The sequence below is a fragment of the Ovis canadensis genome, chromosome 10, assembly GCF_042477335.2.
Source record: "Ovis canadensis isolate MfBH-ARS-UI-01 breed Bighorn chromosome 10, ARS-UI_OviCan_v2, whole genome shotgun sequence".
NCBI classification, from domain to species: domain Eukaryota; kingdom Metazoa; phylum Chordata; class Mammalia; order Artiodactyla; family Bovidae; genus Ovis; species Ovis canadensis.
In genome coordinates, this window is record NC_091254.1 from 35,431,804 (window position 1) to 35,448,382 (window position 16,579).

At 41.5% G+C, this 16,579-nt stretch overlaps 1 protein-coding gene across 2 annotated transcripts in view; it reads left to right on the top strand.

Moving 5' to 3' along the window:
- Positions 1 to 16,579, top strand: part of WDFY2 (WD repeat and FYVE domain containing 2) — a 185,122-nt gene that overhangs the window by 73,007 nt on the left and 95,536 nt on the right. For both annotated transcript variants that reach the window (XM_069601456.1, XM_069601455.1), the window contains exon 3: positions 15,270 to 15,343. In XM_069601456.1, coding sequence (XP_069457557.1) covers positions 15,270 to 15,343 — 74 coding nt within the window. The remainder of the gene's footprint in view (positions 1 to 15,269; positions 15,344 to 16,579) is intronic.

Genomic DNA, 16,579 nt, shown 5'->3' on the forward strand with positions numbered 1-16,579 from the left:
GAACCAAGTATCCCACTCTACGTTATCAAAAAAGAAACTTATAATTCAGTATAGTAAGTCCCCTATATGCAAATGAGTTCCATCCTGAGAGCCCGTTCTCCTAAGTCCAGCAAAGTTAGCCTAGGTACCCAATGAACTCAATCGGCTACATAGTACTGTACTGTAATAATAGCTTTATAATACTTTTCATACAAATAATACATGAAAAGCAAACACAAAAAATAAACATTTAATCTTGCAGTACAGTACCTTGAAAAGTGTAGCAGTATAGTACGACAGCTGGCATAAGGGGGCATGTTCGCATCTTTGAAAACTCTCAACTTGAAGGTTTCGTATGTAGGGAACTTGCTGTGCTTAGATTCTCACCTTACTGGTTGCGCCTCCAGCAGACGCCACTCCACAGCCAAGACCCAAGGTGAGCTTTCTTCTTAAGTCTTGGCAGTGATGAGGCCTTAGGTAAATGGAAAAGGAAAGGAATCCTATGATTGATTTTTTTTTCCCTTATTTTTAAGTGGTATAACCAGTCACCTATGGCCTTTTTCATCACACTTGACATAATATCCAGCAGGACGAGCTGGGGAGATTCTGTAGTCCAGCAAGCTGAAGTTGACCCCAGAGTCCTGTAATTTCCATGTGACTCTGAAGACAGGAGAGGCCAATGTGGGCAGAGTGACGAGGGCTTGGGGATGGTGCTTAAGGAATCTCGTTGAGATGGGTGTTGATAGGAACCTCATGAAGATGTGGGATCCTAAACAGTTGCTTACCAACCACCCCCACTCCCCAGTACACACATCCATACACATCTGATGTCACTCTCTAATGTTCTCTTTATTCAAATATCACAGAGGATACAGAGAAGCCGCAAGTTGCATGTTTGTGCTTTAGTAAGCTGTATCTGATGAGTGACTAAAGAAAGCTGCTGTAACTCTTGCACCCGGCATAGGCTCTCAGTAAACAAGTACTTACTGAAGACTTGAATCTGTTAACAAAGATGATTTCCCTGAGAGTATTATCATACATTTTCCTAAGTGACCGAACGTGATCTTTGAGAAGAATGACCCTCTAATTATTTTGCCTGTGACCGTCTACGAAAGGGAGTAAAGAAGGGATTACTTTGCTATCAACGTGTGGTCTGTGGACCGGCAGCATCAAGGTCACCTGAGAACTTACTAGAAATACAAATACTGGGCTCCACCTGAGACCTACTGAATGAGAATCTGCATTTTAAAAGATCCCGAGGTGATTTGAATGCCTTTTATATTTTGAGGTTGCCTTTTGGCATTTTTTCCAATATGCAGGAAATGGTTTTTCCAGTAGTCATGTGCAGGTGAGAGAGTTGGACCATAAAGAAGGCTGAGCGCCAAAGAACTGATGCTTTCTAACTGTGGTGCTGGAGAAGACTCTTGAGAGTCCCTTGGACAGCAAGGAGATCAAACCAATCCATCCTAAAGGAAATCAACCCTGAATATTCACTGGAAGGACTGATGCTGAAGCTGAAGAACACTTGGGCCATCTGATGCGAAGAGCCAACTCACTGGAAAAGACCCTGATGCTGGGAAAGATTGAGGGCAGGAGAAGAAGCGGGTGACAGTGGATGAGATGGTTAAATAGCATCACTGACTTAGTGGTCACTGACTGAGTTTGAACAACCTCCAGGAGATAGTGAAGGACAGGAGAGCCTGGCGTGTTGCAGTCCATGGGGTCACAAAGAGTTGGACACAACTTAGTGGCTGAACAACCACCACGCTGATCTGTTTACATATGTTTATATGAACACGTGTGAAGGCTCATGCCTGTACAGTGTTGATTTGTAAATACATAGATATAAATACACATTCTAGTTGATCACATATTTTCTGTGCACTGACTATATACAGGCCATCAAGCTGGATGCCAGAAGGTGCAGGTGAACAGCGGGTGAATGGACAGGATAATTTCCGTACTCTTTCATTGTTGGACGGTTCCATCTATCGTGGAGGGTGAAAAGGACAGAAGGCTGTGTTCTTCACAGTTGATTGGAAACTGGCTTTCATATTAGGGATCATATGCATTCAGGTAACATAGGAACTGGTCTCTGAGCAGGATCTTTTGTTTACCTTAAGAGAGGCAGAATCTTATTGCATAAGGAAATAGGTTACATTTTCATGTCATTTAGAATGTATTCAGTTATTGAATTTCCACTTTTTTTTTTTTGCAGTCCTTTCTATTGGAAGGTGTTTTGTTAAGAGGTTACTCAATATTGTCCTTAAATAAGGGGTATGTGGTATTAGTTACAAAGGGGCTTCCCTGGTGGCTCAGATGGTAAAGCATCTGTCTGCAATGCAGGACACCTGGGCTTGATCCCTGAGTTGGGAAGATCCACTAGAGAAGGAAATGGCAACCCGTTCCTTTACTCTTGCCTGGAAAATCCCATGGACGGAGGAGCCTGGTAGGCTATAGTCCATGGGGTCGCAAAGAGTCAGACACGACTGAGCGACTTGACTTCACTCACTAAGTGGAAAACTATAGTTTACTAGAGGCTATAGTATGGACACCACAAGGCAGATATGACCATATGGTGTGTTTATAGTCGTACAAAAAAAGTAGTATTCCAAATCCAGGAGAAAACAGAGATAATTTATATCTTGTATGTGCAATATATGATTTGTTTGCTTGCTTTGTCCATTAAGATACCTTTTAAAAAAGTTGAACTCATAGAAACAGAGAGTAGAAAAGTGGTTGCTAGGGGCAAAGAGGTGGCAAACATAAGCTCAGTTATAGGATGTGTGGAGTCTGGGGATCTAGTGTATGACATGGTGGCCTACAGTTGATGACACGTGTTGTACGATTGAAATTTGCTGAGAGAGTACAACTTAAATGTCCTTACCAAAAAAAAAGAGAAATATGTGAGGTGAATTAAAAATGTGTTAATTTGATGACAGGAATCCTTTCACAACATATATCAACTCATCACTTTGTAAGCTTCAAATACCTTATAATTTTATTTGAAAATTTTACCTTAATAAAGTTGGGAAAAAATAAAGTCACAGAACCTGAAATCTCAAACACTGAAGAGAAAAAAAAAGCCCTTTTAATATGGTGTTTGTCGCATTCTGAGTAGGCTAGTAACGTTTTATAGCATTGAGAAGCATTTGGAGTTGATTGCAGGGAAGGGAGCAGAACACATTAGATGAGCAAGAGTGGACACTGAGGGCCAAGTTTGAGGGCACGGAGTGAGCCTGAAAGGCAGCGTGTGATACGACGGCATGAACTTCAGAGAGTGGCAGGTGAGAGAAAGATGAGGAGCAGACGCATCGCAATCAAAAAGCCAGCCCCTGCTTTGGAGGCATCCTCATACCCTGTCTTTTCTGAGGCGCTCCTGCTTCCCTGGGCTTCTTTGGAGGCTCAGTGGTAAAGTGTCCACCTGCCAGTGCAGGAGACTCAGGTTCAGTCCCTGGTTCGGGAAGATCCCCCGGAGAAGGGAATGACAACTCACTCCAGTTTTCTTGCCTGGACAATCCCATGAACAGAGGAGCCTGGTAGGCTGTCGCAAAGATCATGACTTGCTTCCTCTCCAGGAGGGATCTAGGAGAAACTAGATTTGCCTGGTTAAGGCTGTTTGCCCCTGAGCCAGTCCAGTTTTCCTAGGAATTTAGAGTTTGGAGTAGGAAATGCTAGTCTCCACCTAGGCTGGTCCCTTGAGCTGGGAACACAGAAATCCAACAGCTTTGTGGCATTTGTGTGCATGAAGAAAGTGTGAATCACTTGGCTCCAGAGGGAGAGAAGCCTGAGCAAGTGATGCCTTAAGGTTTTCTTCATGCTCTGAACTCCCAAGCTTGACTCTGATTCTGCCCTTGAGTTCAAAAGGTACCCTCTCTCTTACTGCCATATGCCTCTTTGCACTTAAGTCCATGCAGTGGGTTCCGGCTGCTTGCCGCTGCAAGTATCTGACTCCGCCTCGCCCTAAGTGTACACCTCCCAGTTCCTGTCTTTTCACTTTCTCCTGTATCTCTGTGATCTTTAAAGAGGAAAGACTGAGCCGTGCAGTCCAGTAGGTCCCTATTGGTGCCTCTGAGGTATTGAGCTGAAAACAGTATGGGAAAAGTGAGGGCAAGTAAAGATGAAAAGCAGAAAAAATAATCTTGTTTAATTTCTTTGGACAGTGCGTTCAACAATTTTTAAATGTTTCTTCCATACCAAACACTATGCAGTGTGCTAAGAATAAGGTGTGTATTTATTTTTGTTCTGGCCATGCTCTGTGGCATGTGGGATCTTAGATCCCCAACCAGGGTTTGAACCTGTGTCTCCTACATTGAGAGCATGGAGTCTTAACCACTGGACCACCAGGGAAGCCCTAGGATAGAGTGCTTAATATGGCAGGTGATTCCTGTCTTCATGGTATGGTACAGTCGGTTGGGGGAACCAGACGTAAAATGAGTACCACGGTGCATGGTGAGTTTTAACAGAAGTAGGTGTAATGGGCACATGGTCACAAGAGGTCCCTGAGAAAGTTCCATTTTATATTTGCAGAATTTATTTATTTTTATCTGTGGCTATGTTGGGTCTTTGTTGCAATGCACAGGCTCTTCGTTGAGGCTCACGGGCTTTCTTAGTTGCAGTGAGTGGGGTCTGTTTTCCCGTTGCAGCGCACAGGCTTCTCATCGCGATGGCTTCTCTTGTTACGGAGTCCAGGCTCTAGGTGCGTGGACTTCAGTACTTGTGGGGTGAGGGCTCAGTAGCTGCAGTTCTCGAGCTCTTGACGGTGGGCTCAGTACTTGCAGTGCATGGGCTTAGTTGCTCCATGGCATGTGGGATCTTCCCGGACCAGGAATTGAGTCCTGTGTCCCCTGCATTTGCGGGCAGATTCTTAACCTCTGGACCATCAGGGAAGTCTGGAAGGTCTATTTTAAACCCTGGTATCTATAGAGAATTTGGGGTGACTGATGACTTGTTTTTTAGTTTCCTCTAAACTGATGTTTATGGATGAGTGAGAAATAAGAGTATGTCCTTATCAAATATCCTTTCAAAAATTGTATCTTCCTGACATTATCTCACATGGTAGCTGGAAAGTAGCCTACTATGACAAGATCAAGTTATAGCCTTCCCAGCTGGGACCTGCCTGACCTTGAATACCAGGGAGGAACCTTCCTGAGGGTACAGAGTTAAGATTTAGTTATAGCTGTAAATGTGGTTATTTGTTCCAGGCTTCTAGTAGATACCATTTCAACCACTATATTTGCATCTTACTACAGAGGGGAAAAGGCAGAGGAACCAGAGATCAGATTGCCAACATCTGCTGGATCATCGAAAAAGCAAGAGAGTTCCAGAAAAACATCTATTTCTGCTTTATTGACTGTGCCAAAGCCTTTGACTGTGTGGATCACAATAAACTGTGGAAAATTCTTCAACAGATGGGCATACCAGACCACCTGGCCTGCCTCTTGAGAAACCCATATGCAGGTCAGGAAGCAACAGTTAGAACTGGACATGGAACAACAGACTGGTTCCAAATAGGAAAAGGAGTACATCAAGGCTATATATTGTCACTCTGCTTATTTAACTTCTGTGCAGAGTACATCATGAGAAACGGTGGGCTGGAAGAAGCACAAGCTGGAATCAAGATTGCCAGGAGAAATATCAATAACCTCAGAAATGCAGATGACACCACCCTTATGGAAGAAAATGAAGAAGAACTAAAAAGCCTCTTGATGAAAGTGAAAGAGGAGAGTGAAAAGTTAGCTTAAAGCTCAACATTCAGAAAACGAAGATCATGGCATCTGGCCCCATCACTTCATGGCAAATAGATGGGGAAATAGTGGAAACAGTGTCAGACTTTATTTTGGGGGGCTTCAAAATCACTGCAGATGGTGACTGCAGCCATGAAATAAAAAGACGCTTGCTCCTTGAAAGAAAAGTTATGACCAACCTAAACAGCATATTAAAAAGCAGAGACATTACTTTGCCAAGAAAGGTCTGTCTAGTCAAGGTTATGGTTTTTCCAGTGGTCATGTATGGATGTGAGAGTTGGACTGTGAAGAAAGCTGTGTCGAAGAATTGATGCTTTTGAACTGTGGTGTTGGAGAAGACTCTTGAGAGTCCCTTGGACTGCAAGGAGATCCAACCAGTCCATCGTAAAGGAGATCAGTCCTGGATGTTCTTTGTAAGGACTGATGCTAAAGCTGAAACTCCAATACTTTGGCCACCTCATGCGAAGAGTTGACTCATTGGAAAAGACCCTGATGTTGGGAGGGATTGGGGGCAGGAGGAGAAGGGGACAACAGAGGATGAGATGGTTGGATGGCATCACTGACTCAATGGACATGAGTTTGGGTAAACTCCCGGAGTTGGTGATGGACAAGGAGGCCTGGCGTGCTGCGATTGATGGGGTCGCAAAGAGTCGGACACGACTGAGTGACTGAACTGAACAGAGGGAAAAAAAACAAACAAGCAAGCATGAAGAGCACAGGCATTCCTATTTTCATGGTTGAGTTATTACACATTTACTTTACCAACTAGCTTTGCTATTCATGGGGTCAGACTAAAGAGTAGAGGAGAGTGCGGGCAGGAGCCGGGGTGGCAGGTGTTTGAGATTTTTCTTACTCTGCAGAGTTGGGTATCATGTCTGGACCTTTCTTGCTAACACTTCCCCCATGGAGAAGAGGTAAAGCCACTTGGCTGCCAAAGGTACAGTGAATAGGAGTTTAAGAAGGCCAGAGTCTCAGGCCTGAGTTGAGGATTGGGCAATTGGAAAACCTCTGTGGATTCTGTCACTGCCGGGACAGACAGATGGAACTTACTTTGGCTCCTAAGTGTTTATGCATTTATCCCCGAAGCAGAGCAGAAGATGGCTCTTCAAAGGTGACTACAAATAAAAGGCACACCCAATAAATAAAATGACCATTCTGTAGGATCTTCAGCTCTCTGCCTTGAAAATCGCATCTGGTGGGATGGCATTTGTCCAGGCTGAGGCTGTGGTTGGGCCCCTTCAGTTTTCCTACCAGTGTGGCCACTTGACCATTTGCTCAGCTAACTTTTTGAAGCATAAGAGCTCTACTCAGTGAAGTAAGTCAGACAGAGAAAGATAAAGACCGTGTGACTTCCCTCTTGTGCAATATGAAGCACCAACAAATAAAATAAATGAACAAACCGAATCAAAATAAATACATAGATATAGTGAGAACAGATTAGTGGTTACCAGAGGTGAGGCAAAACGCATAAAGGGGATCAGATGCGTGGTGACAGGTGGAAACTAGATTTTTGGTGGGGAACACGCTGTAGCAAGTGTAGAAACGTTGGGGTGGCCAGAAAGTTTGTTTAGCTTTTTCCATAACATCTTGCACCACACTATGTAATGTTATGAAATGTATGTAATGTTATAAACCAATGTTAGCTCAATAAAAATAAATCTAAGATTTTTAAAACTTTAAAATTTAAGTCAACAATCAAATAATAGTTAAACAATAAAGTGCAGGAACTCTAGTCCTCACTAAAAACCTTCATTTTGAACTGCCTGCTTTTCCAGTTTTATTTATTTTTTCGTCAGCCTGGTTGAGCGAAAGGCTGTTTATTATTTGTGATGTGTAGTATAAAGGATATATATGCAGTCGACTATTCATCCATATTCTGAGAGTTTCTGCTTCGTGTTATCCTTCTGCAGAAATGCCTGCATTCATTGGGCTCTCAGCTCATACTGCTGTGTGTATACATGAAACGTTTTATCTGCCTCTTTAAACAAAATTTTATTGGAGTCTAGTTGATTATTTTGTGTCAGTTTCAAGTATACACTCAAGGGAATCTGTTACACAAATGCATATATCCAGTCTTTTTTAGATTCCTTTCCCACATAGGCCATTACAGAGTGCAGAGTAGAGTTCCCTGTGCTATGCGGTAGGTCCTTATTAGCCATCTGTTTTACATATAGTGGGGTGTATATGTCAATCCCAGTCTCCCAATTTATCCCTCCCCACTACTCCCCCCACCCCCCGGTAACCGTAAGTGTGTTTTCTACATCTGTGTTTCTATTCTGTTTTGTAGATAAGTTCACTTGTACCCCTTTTTGTTTTACATAGAAGTGATCTCATAGGATGCTTGTCTTTCTGTTACTTTACTCAGTGTGACAGTCTCTAAGTCCATCCGAGTCGCTGCAAATGGCATTATTTCTCTTTTATGGCTGAGTAGTACTCCGCTGTATATGTGCACCGCATCTTCTTTATCCACTCCTTGGTTGACGGACACTTGGGTTGCGTCCGTGTCCTGGCTATTGTAAGTCTTGCCGCCATGAGCATTCATCTGCCATCATGCTCAGCGCCCCTTGGAAGAAACACTAACGAAAATGACTTTTCAGGTAGGAGAGCCAGAAACCCTTGGCTTTCTCTAAGGCAGAACTTCTCATCCTGTGTTACAGCGTCCTGGGATGATCCAAATGGATTCCGGGCCCCGCAAACTGATCTGGTTAGTTGGGCAGGAGCCATCCAGTCATCAGGGCCCCAGCAGTCTGTTCCCTTTCCTCCAGGCTGTTTTGCTCACATCTAAGTTTCTGTGTGATCTGTGAGGTGAAAAAGGTTAGGAGGAGCAACCCTATGGACCTGGTACATAGTCCTTATAGGTAAGGTGAAACATGGGCTCTGTTATATTCCCCACAGATCTTTCTTTTGATTTTCTTTCTTAGATTTGATATATTTTCCTCAGTCAAGACGTTTTGCTTACTTCTAGCCTTTGTTGTTGTTGTTTTTTTTTTTTTGTAACTGCTTTTAAAGCCATTTTCAATTCTTTGTGAAATGAGGTAGGGAATGCATGGAGTAAGTTATCTTAGTTAAGACAAATGAGAGATGCAGTTTGAACATACTGTTTGCATTAAATTCTGATAAAGATGCATTGTTTAATATTGGAGTGTTCATCATTGCTCATAGGATAGCACTTGTGCCTGGGTGGGAAACTGGACTTCGATTTTCATGTTTGCTGCCAATTTGCTGACTGACTTTGGGCAAGTCCTGTCCTTTTCTCTGCTCTGAACCTAACAGATAAGCTGTCCGTTTTCTGTTTCTCAGATTTGCATAAATATTTTGGTTATATGTCAAGTAAATATTTGTAAATTATTTTCAAGTTGTTGGTGTTTAGCAATATACACTCTCTTTGCTCATCTTAACCCAGAGGAATTTAGGAAAGATTGGCTGATTTGTGAGGTTGTTGCTGGATTGGTGTCCCATCTGTTGGAATTGTAGTCTTAGAGCAGCTTGAAATTGAGGATTTAGAAAATTGAAATGATTTATGTGCTCGTATTGATATGCTTGTATTTGGGATGGAAATGAGTTAGTCTGTGATGTTCCCATTGTGAGGTCCAAGGCTTGGGACTGTGGAGGGGGTTTGTGCGCTGTCCCGCCCTTTCTGCTGGGTTTATTGGAGTTTTGGGGGAAATTTCACGTGAGAAGATGAATGACTGAAAGTTATTTAAAATAATGAATTTGGTATTTCTGTTTTTATAAGGTAGTGCTTTCTTGGGTGAGTTTTAAACAGCATGTTTAATTCAGTTGAGGAAGTTTGTTGGCTGTGGGGGATGTGTATATAATTCAGAAATGCTCATCCTATTGTTTAGCTCATATCTTATTTCACATAACTTCTTGGTTCTTCATTGTGACATATACTGCTCCTTTGTTGGTCTCTTTTTGGTATAGGTTGTATTATAGAACCATGTGTAGAAAATGACTTGTTTTTATTATTGACATTTTCCAGAATAACACTGTAATCTGATCTTTTGATCTTCTGTTTACTCAGAAGAAAAAGTACCCAAGGAAGTTTGATATTTTACAGAATTGAAGGAGAACAAATGATCCAAGCTAAAGATAACAGATATTAATTAATCTGAACGATTATAACATTTATTTAGCATACTCTGATTTTCATCTGACAGAGTAATTTAAAGCTTCCTATAGTCAGATGACTTTACTGTCACTTAAAACTTGTCTGGGAGAAAAAGGGACCACTGCCCATTCACCGTCATTTTACTGATGTTACTTAGACTAAATTAAAACAAAACCAAGTGTTAATTTTAATTGAGTTCATAAAATATTTGATTTAAAAGAAAAATTCTTTTTCATGCTAGGCAATTGAGGTCCTAAATATAAGTGTTCTTAGTAAGGTAAAACATGGGCCAAATACTATAAAAAAGTATATATTTATATACTATAAATATTATTTTGTGACGCACAGCTGAATGGATTAGTGTCCGGGAATTAATTAAATCTTTGCTTTATGGTGGTGGGGTTCTCTTTGTATGCCTCGCTAGTCAAGGCCCTCTTATTATAGAATCCTGACATTTTGTTTGTTTGTTTTTTACTTTATTTTTAATTGAAGAATAATTGCTTTACAGTATTGTTTTGGTTTCTGCCAAAGGATCCTGACATTTAACTTCACCAGGATGCCTTTAAATACCTGAAGTTTTATTCACAGAGTACTGTTGCTTATTTAAAGTTCCCACATCCATTCAGCACATCCCATGAAGATTAGTGTCTCCTGCCAAATAATGCCTTTAGCATAGTAAAGCTGTCAGAGTGATTGAAATCCACAGTTCAACCTTCATTGGAACTTGTGTTTATTTGAGTAAAGTTCAAATGATCAGCAAAGGACAGGAAATAAATTAGTCGTAAAATGAAAGAATTATAGGTTTAAATGCTAGAAATGGGTAAACTTTCCCCCAAATAGAAGTATTTTGAGAATGCCTCCTCTCAACTTATGTTTTTTTAGAAAGCAAGAACAATATTTCTTCTTAGATCGTCCATGGGATAAGTTAGAAATTCAATTAGCCAGTTTCTCTCTAATCCATTTAACTATTGGTCCCTTGAAGTTGTTGGTTTCTTGTGTTCCCTTTGCTTAGGGCCAATGCGTGGTCAGCTGTTCAGTCATGTCCAACTCTTTGTGATCTCCATGGGACTGTATCCCACCAGGCTATCAGTCAGTATTTTACCTATGGAAAATCTCTGTTCATGGGATTTTCCAGGGAAGAATGCTGGAGTGGATTGCCGTTTCCTTCTCCAGGGGATCTTCCCGACCCAGGGATCGAACCAGCATCTTTTGCATCTCCCACATTGGGAGGCGGATTCTTTACCGCTAGCACCATACCGGCTCATATCCTGAGCTTTTCCCCCTTCAAATTATATGGGCATTAATATAATCATCCAGACTAGGGGTTCTCTTTTCATTCTCCCTGAACTTTAAGCTGAACCCCTGCCTTAAACTACCAGATTTCATTTTTAAAAAACATTCAGTATTGCAAAAGTGTTCAAAGATAAGATTTTGACAGTCCACCAAGTCCTGACACTAATATGAGAGAGTATTATTTCCCATTACCCACAGACCTCTACAAATTTCTTTCCTATCATATTTGTACCTTTCATGGTCTTGCTTCCTAAAATTTTGCCAAATATCCTTCTTTTGAGTGTCGTCAGTCTGAGACTAAGCAGGGAGATGGCCAGTCTTGATCAGACAACTTGGAAAATGAGACTTCTCTTGTTTCTTCATTAAAAAAAAAAAGTAATTTTATTTACTGATCTGTTTTTGGCTGTGCTGGGTCTCCACTGCTGCTCCGGCTTTTCTCCGGTTTGGGGGAGTGGGGGCTGCTCTCTGGCTGTGGTACTCAAACCCCTCGTTGCAGTGGGCTTCTCTTGCTGCACATCACAGGCTCTGGGTTGCTCCAGCTTCAGTAGTTGTGGCGTGCAGGCTCACTAGTTGCAGCTCCTGGGCTCTGGGGCACAGGCACCATAGCTGTGGCACACGGGCTTAGTTGACACTGGCATGTGGGACCCTCCTGGATCAGGGATCGAAACTGCGTCTCTTGCGCTAGCAGGTGGATTCTTTACCACTGGTGGTGGAAGCTCCTTCCCTTATTTCTAGATAAAATGTATTTCAGCCAGCCACTTTGCTTGACTATTGGAGAATACATGTTTAAGGTGGGCGAATAGAACAGTCTCTCAACCAAGTTCATCTCTGACCTGAACTTTCAGCCATCAGAAAGACCCAATTATTTCTTCATTGACTGGTGAATTATTAGTTGTTACAGCTGAATTCTTCTTTGTGAAATATTGTGTTTTTGCAACCTGGCTACAAACATTGGGTCTAAATCATATTTTGTTTGTTTCTTCCCTAATGCTTCCTTCTGCAGGATTCCCTCGACCATGTGGTCATAATTATGACTTTACTGTGTCTTAGTATGCTTCCTCAGACAGTGTTGCCCTTTGATATTTTTTTGCATGGATGAATAGGAGCTTACTGCATATGGACCATAGCACTAGACTTTCAGAGGTTGCTTTTTCAATTAATTTCTGGTGAGTTGAAGTTAGAAGGATCTCTGAGTCAATTTATCTACTCCTTCAACCCTGAAATGGAAAGACACTATAACATCAAATGTGGGCATCGATATTTCTTTTTGTTTTTTAAGTAAGGTGGTTTTTATTGTTTTTTTAAAATTTTGGTTGCTCTGGGTCTTTGTTGCCTCTTCTGGGCTTCTCTCGTTGTGGGGAATGGGCTTAGTTGCCCTTTGGCGTGTAGGATCCTAGTTTTTCAATCAAGAATGGACCCTACATTGGAAGTCAGATTCTGAATCACTGGACCACCAGGAAAGTCCCAATATTTCTTTCAATCCACTTCTTTCCTCCTTGGCCCTGCATCGCCTATGGGTAACCAACCCAGGGCCTCTTCCTATGGGAATGTTATAGTGAGGAAGTGGTTTGAAAAGCATCATAAGACTTACTTATTGAAAGTCTTCACACACACACACGATTTTTTGTAGGGTTTTTTTTTTTTTTTGGTGTTTTGCCATAATGCCTCTTTGAAAGAATGTTTACACTTTGGGGGGAGCACCTGGGAGGTAATATCTCAGTCTCTGTCAAACCCCTGTCTAAGGCCACATGAGTTCTATCATATGGGTTCTGCAACAACAGAACTTCTGTTAAAGCTTCTTTTACTTATTTAGGAAAGGTTTTTTTCCTTTTGCATTCTGAAGGCATTTCTTACTATCCGTATGAAGTGATGTGAACCAAGGAGGTGACGTTGGGGACAAGTTTTATATTGTGGCTCCTATATATAGTTGGTGTTGTAATCTATCAATTCCTTGATGACAGGTATAATATCTTATATATCATTGCATCAAATGTCTTGAACATAGTAAGCATTCTAAATTTTTGTTGAAGTATGACAAAAAATTAGTAAATGGGGGTAAAATAAGGAATAACAAAATAGCAGTGTTGATTTAAGGGTAGCTTGTGCAGTATTGAGAAAAAAACAGTCTTTTAAATCACAATCGGAGATCAGTGGGTTTTCTAATTATTACATAGCCAGATAGGAAGTTTTGAGTAAATCACATAGGAAATACTTTTATATGGTCAGGGAGGCAGCTGAGTGATGAGATTTTTCTTTATTATGTAGTAGCCACTTGGACTACAGTCCAATTTTGCTTCATATACGCATACTTATATCATAATAAATTGTTAGATATGTAAAAATTTTAACAAGAATAGCAAAATAATAAGCAAAGACCATGTTATAGAAATACTTATGTCACTCAAACATAAGAACTGTGTTGAGTTTTTCCATGTGTATTTTTATGTATGTGTCCTTTATGTAGTACTATAATCAGTATAGTTTTTTCTTTTGCTTTTTTCAGCTAACATGATAGTTTTCCATGGAATCATTAAATTTTAATCCTGCACACATGTTACGGGATTATGAGACCTGGCATCTTAGCGTGTGTGTAGAGATTTCGGTAACAGAGTTTATGGGCCAAAGATGAGTAAGACTGGCTTTCTTAGGGCAGTATGTTAAATATTGTTTGATTGCTTTTTTCCCAGCAGTGTTCTTTTGGGAATCTGGTTTAAATTTGTGGCTAAACAAAAAGAAGATATTCTGCTATATTGGTGAAAGTTTGGTGGGGGGGGTATATATTTCCATTTATTAAATATATCATGTCTCAAAATTAGAAAAACGTAAGTAGTTTTTGCAGTTCAGAGCATTTTGTTGTTGGTGGTCATGGCCCTTGTATAGAGAATCAAAAAGATGTTACCAAGTGTTTATGAAGTGGTTCTGTTAGTAGAACTTGAAGTGTTTTTGTTTTTTTAATAGTTTAAAAGTATTTGAAAATAGGACTGTGTGTTTGAAATCTGCCTTTGAACCTCCTTCAGCTTTTTTTTACCCTGTGTGACCTTGGTTAAGACATCTAATCATAACTTAAAAATATGAATAAAAATATTTGATGTTGATTATGATTTTGATGATGGATAATTCAAGACCTGTAGGGCTACTGCGAAAAATTATGTTGAGGACTTCTGTGGCAGCCCAGTGGTTAAGACTCTTAGCTTCCAGTGGAGGGGAAGCGGGTTTGGTCCCTGATTCGAGGACTAAGATCCCATATGCCATGTGGTATAGCCAAAATAAAGAAAGAAAAGAAGAGAAAAATGAGTATAAGTTATGTTGAGCTTTGTAGAACACCATTTCGATATGAAATAAAGTTGTCAAAAGGCCCCCATTCTTACCAGTAAGCATAGAGAAAGAGGCTGGGAACTGGAAACTGACCTGGCAGTTTGGGATTTCCAAGCCTGCTCCCTTCACTCAAGCGTGGTGGTAGCGAGGGGGTCAGTCCTGCCCGGCAGGGAGGCCCTGTCCAGGTCTGGGTGAACTGACCCATCCGACTTCTTTTCTCTGGAGCCTGTCCCTGTGTTGAGCTGCTTGGAGGCTTGAGACAAAGCCTTCGAGCCTTTTCTGAATCGGCAGCCTCTTGCATCTGCTTTGAGTGCTGGCAGTAAAAGATTTCTGTTAGTCCACATGCCACCAATCAGTTCTGAATTAAAAAAAATAGATTTCTGTTCTTTTGTGTGCAGGGCAAGGAGGGGGCCGGAAATAAGGTCTTTCTTTTGTGTCCTTAGTTCAGCAAAAATGGATTATTTCCATTAAAGATGGGGTTTTCATGGAAGAGAGAGACTGGTGACAGAAGGCTTACCCAGCACAATGTTGTTAATCTACTCGAGCAAATTTAGACTAGTATTGACAGAACAGGCAAGACCACACTGCCTGGAACCTGTCCAGTTTGTGTCTTACTTGTTACAGTCATTAAAAGGATAACTGAAAAACTCGGGGTTGGTTGTCAAATTACTGTTTTTATTTTCTGTGAGCGGGAGTTCCATGAACTGTTTGTCGGGAAATAGTGGGGGGAGAAAAGTAGCCGCACACTTTGAGCTAGTCAGTCACTCCTGAATCCACGAGCATCATCGTTTTGTTAATTTCATCAACATGTTCATTTCTTTCAGCTCCATGTTCATGCATGTCTTTTAACCCGGAAACAAGAAGACTGTCCATAGGTCTAGACAATGGTACAATCTCAGTAAGTACCCATAAATAAGATTTCCAGTTGAAATACTTCCCCCTCCTGTGGAGTATGTATATGTGTATTGTGATGAAAATTATTTATTAGTGTTTTTTCTTTTTTTCAAATTAGCAAATTAATTTTCTTGCCAAGTTAAGTGGAAATTGCACTGCAGCAAATACTGGTAAGGTGCAGGGAGAGGTGTCATCAGTGTCACATGCCAATGAGATTCGGCTTGATACACATGTCCACCTTCATGGTGGTTAGAGTAGGGGCATTCCAAGGCCATGGGGTGAACTGCCTGGTTCTGGGGGTTGGCAAGAGCAAGCTGTGATACTGGTGGCTTTGATGAGATGGTTAAGCATGGCGCCATACGTGGCTCCACGTAAGTGACGGGACACGAGGAAAACGCTCTCCTAGACCTGGGTGTCTGATCTCAACTTTGATGCTTGATGTTGACCTCCTTCTTCCTCCTGCTCCTTGAGGTCTTTTTTACCGCCCTCGAACATGTGAATAGAATTCTATCCATTTGTACAAATTTGTTAAGAAAGCACAGGACCTAGATTTAGTCTGTTGAGTAGATCCAGATAAACATTAGACCCATTGGTTAGAGATCTTGAGGGAACTGAAGTGATCAGAGATTGGAATTTCAGGTTTTACGACTTAATCATCGTTTTACATATTTATTTTCAACTAGTATATTAACTAGTAAGATGGCCAATCTGGTAAATTCTCCAGTATTGTCTTTACTCGTGGGCAAGAGAGGCCCTGCTCTGGGACCTGGGAGTTAGAGGACCCCTCTCTGGCACGCCTCCGCACAGGATGAAGGATCTGAGGGGCCAGAGGTTGTGTGCAGCCTCAGCCCTCACTCCACTCACGCCCATGCTCTGGGTACTTAACTCTGGAAACTTCCTGCCCCCAAAGAGCTTAGGGCCTGCTTCTAGGGCCTCCATGGGCCTTTTCCCTGGATCTGTCCTGAGGAGGATAAAACTGTGTGCCCTTAGCCTGAAGGGTGGTTCAGGGGCAGTAGTTTGAGGTGGGTAGGATGCCCGCATGGGTGGGCAAGGTGGCTCTCTCCTGTCGCCACACTGTGACAGGGAACTTCAGAGGGCCTAAAAACTCTGACTTTATACCTGTGCCTCCAAGTGGCTGAAGGTATGTTTGTCTAGATTGGAGGAAGAGGCCATATCTAATAGTTTAAATTGACTTAAAATTTTAACAAATTTAGATACATGGAATGTGGGTCTTCCTTTC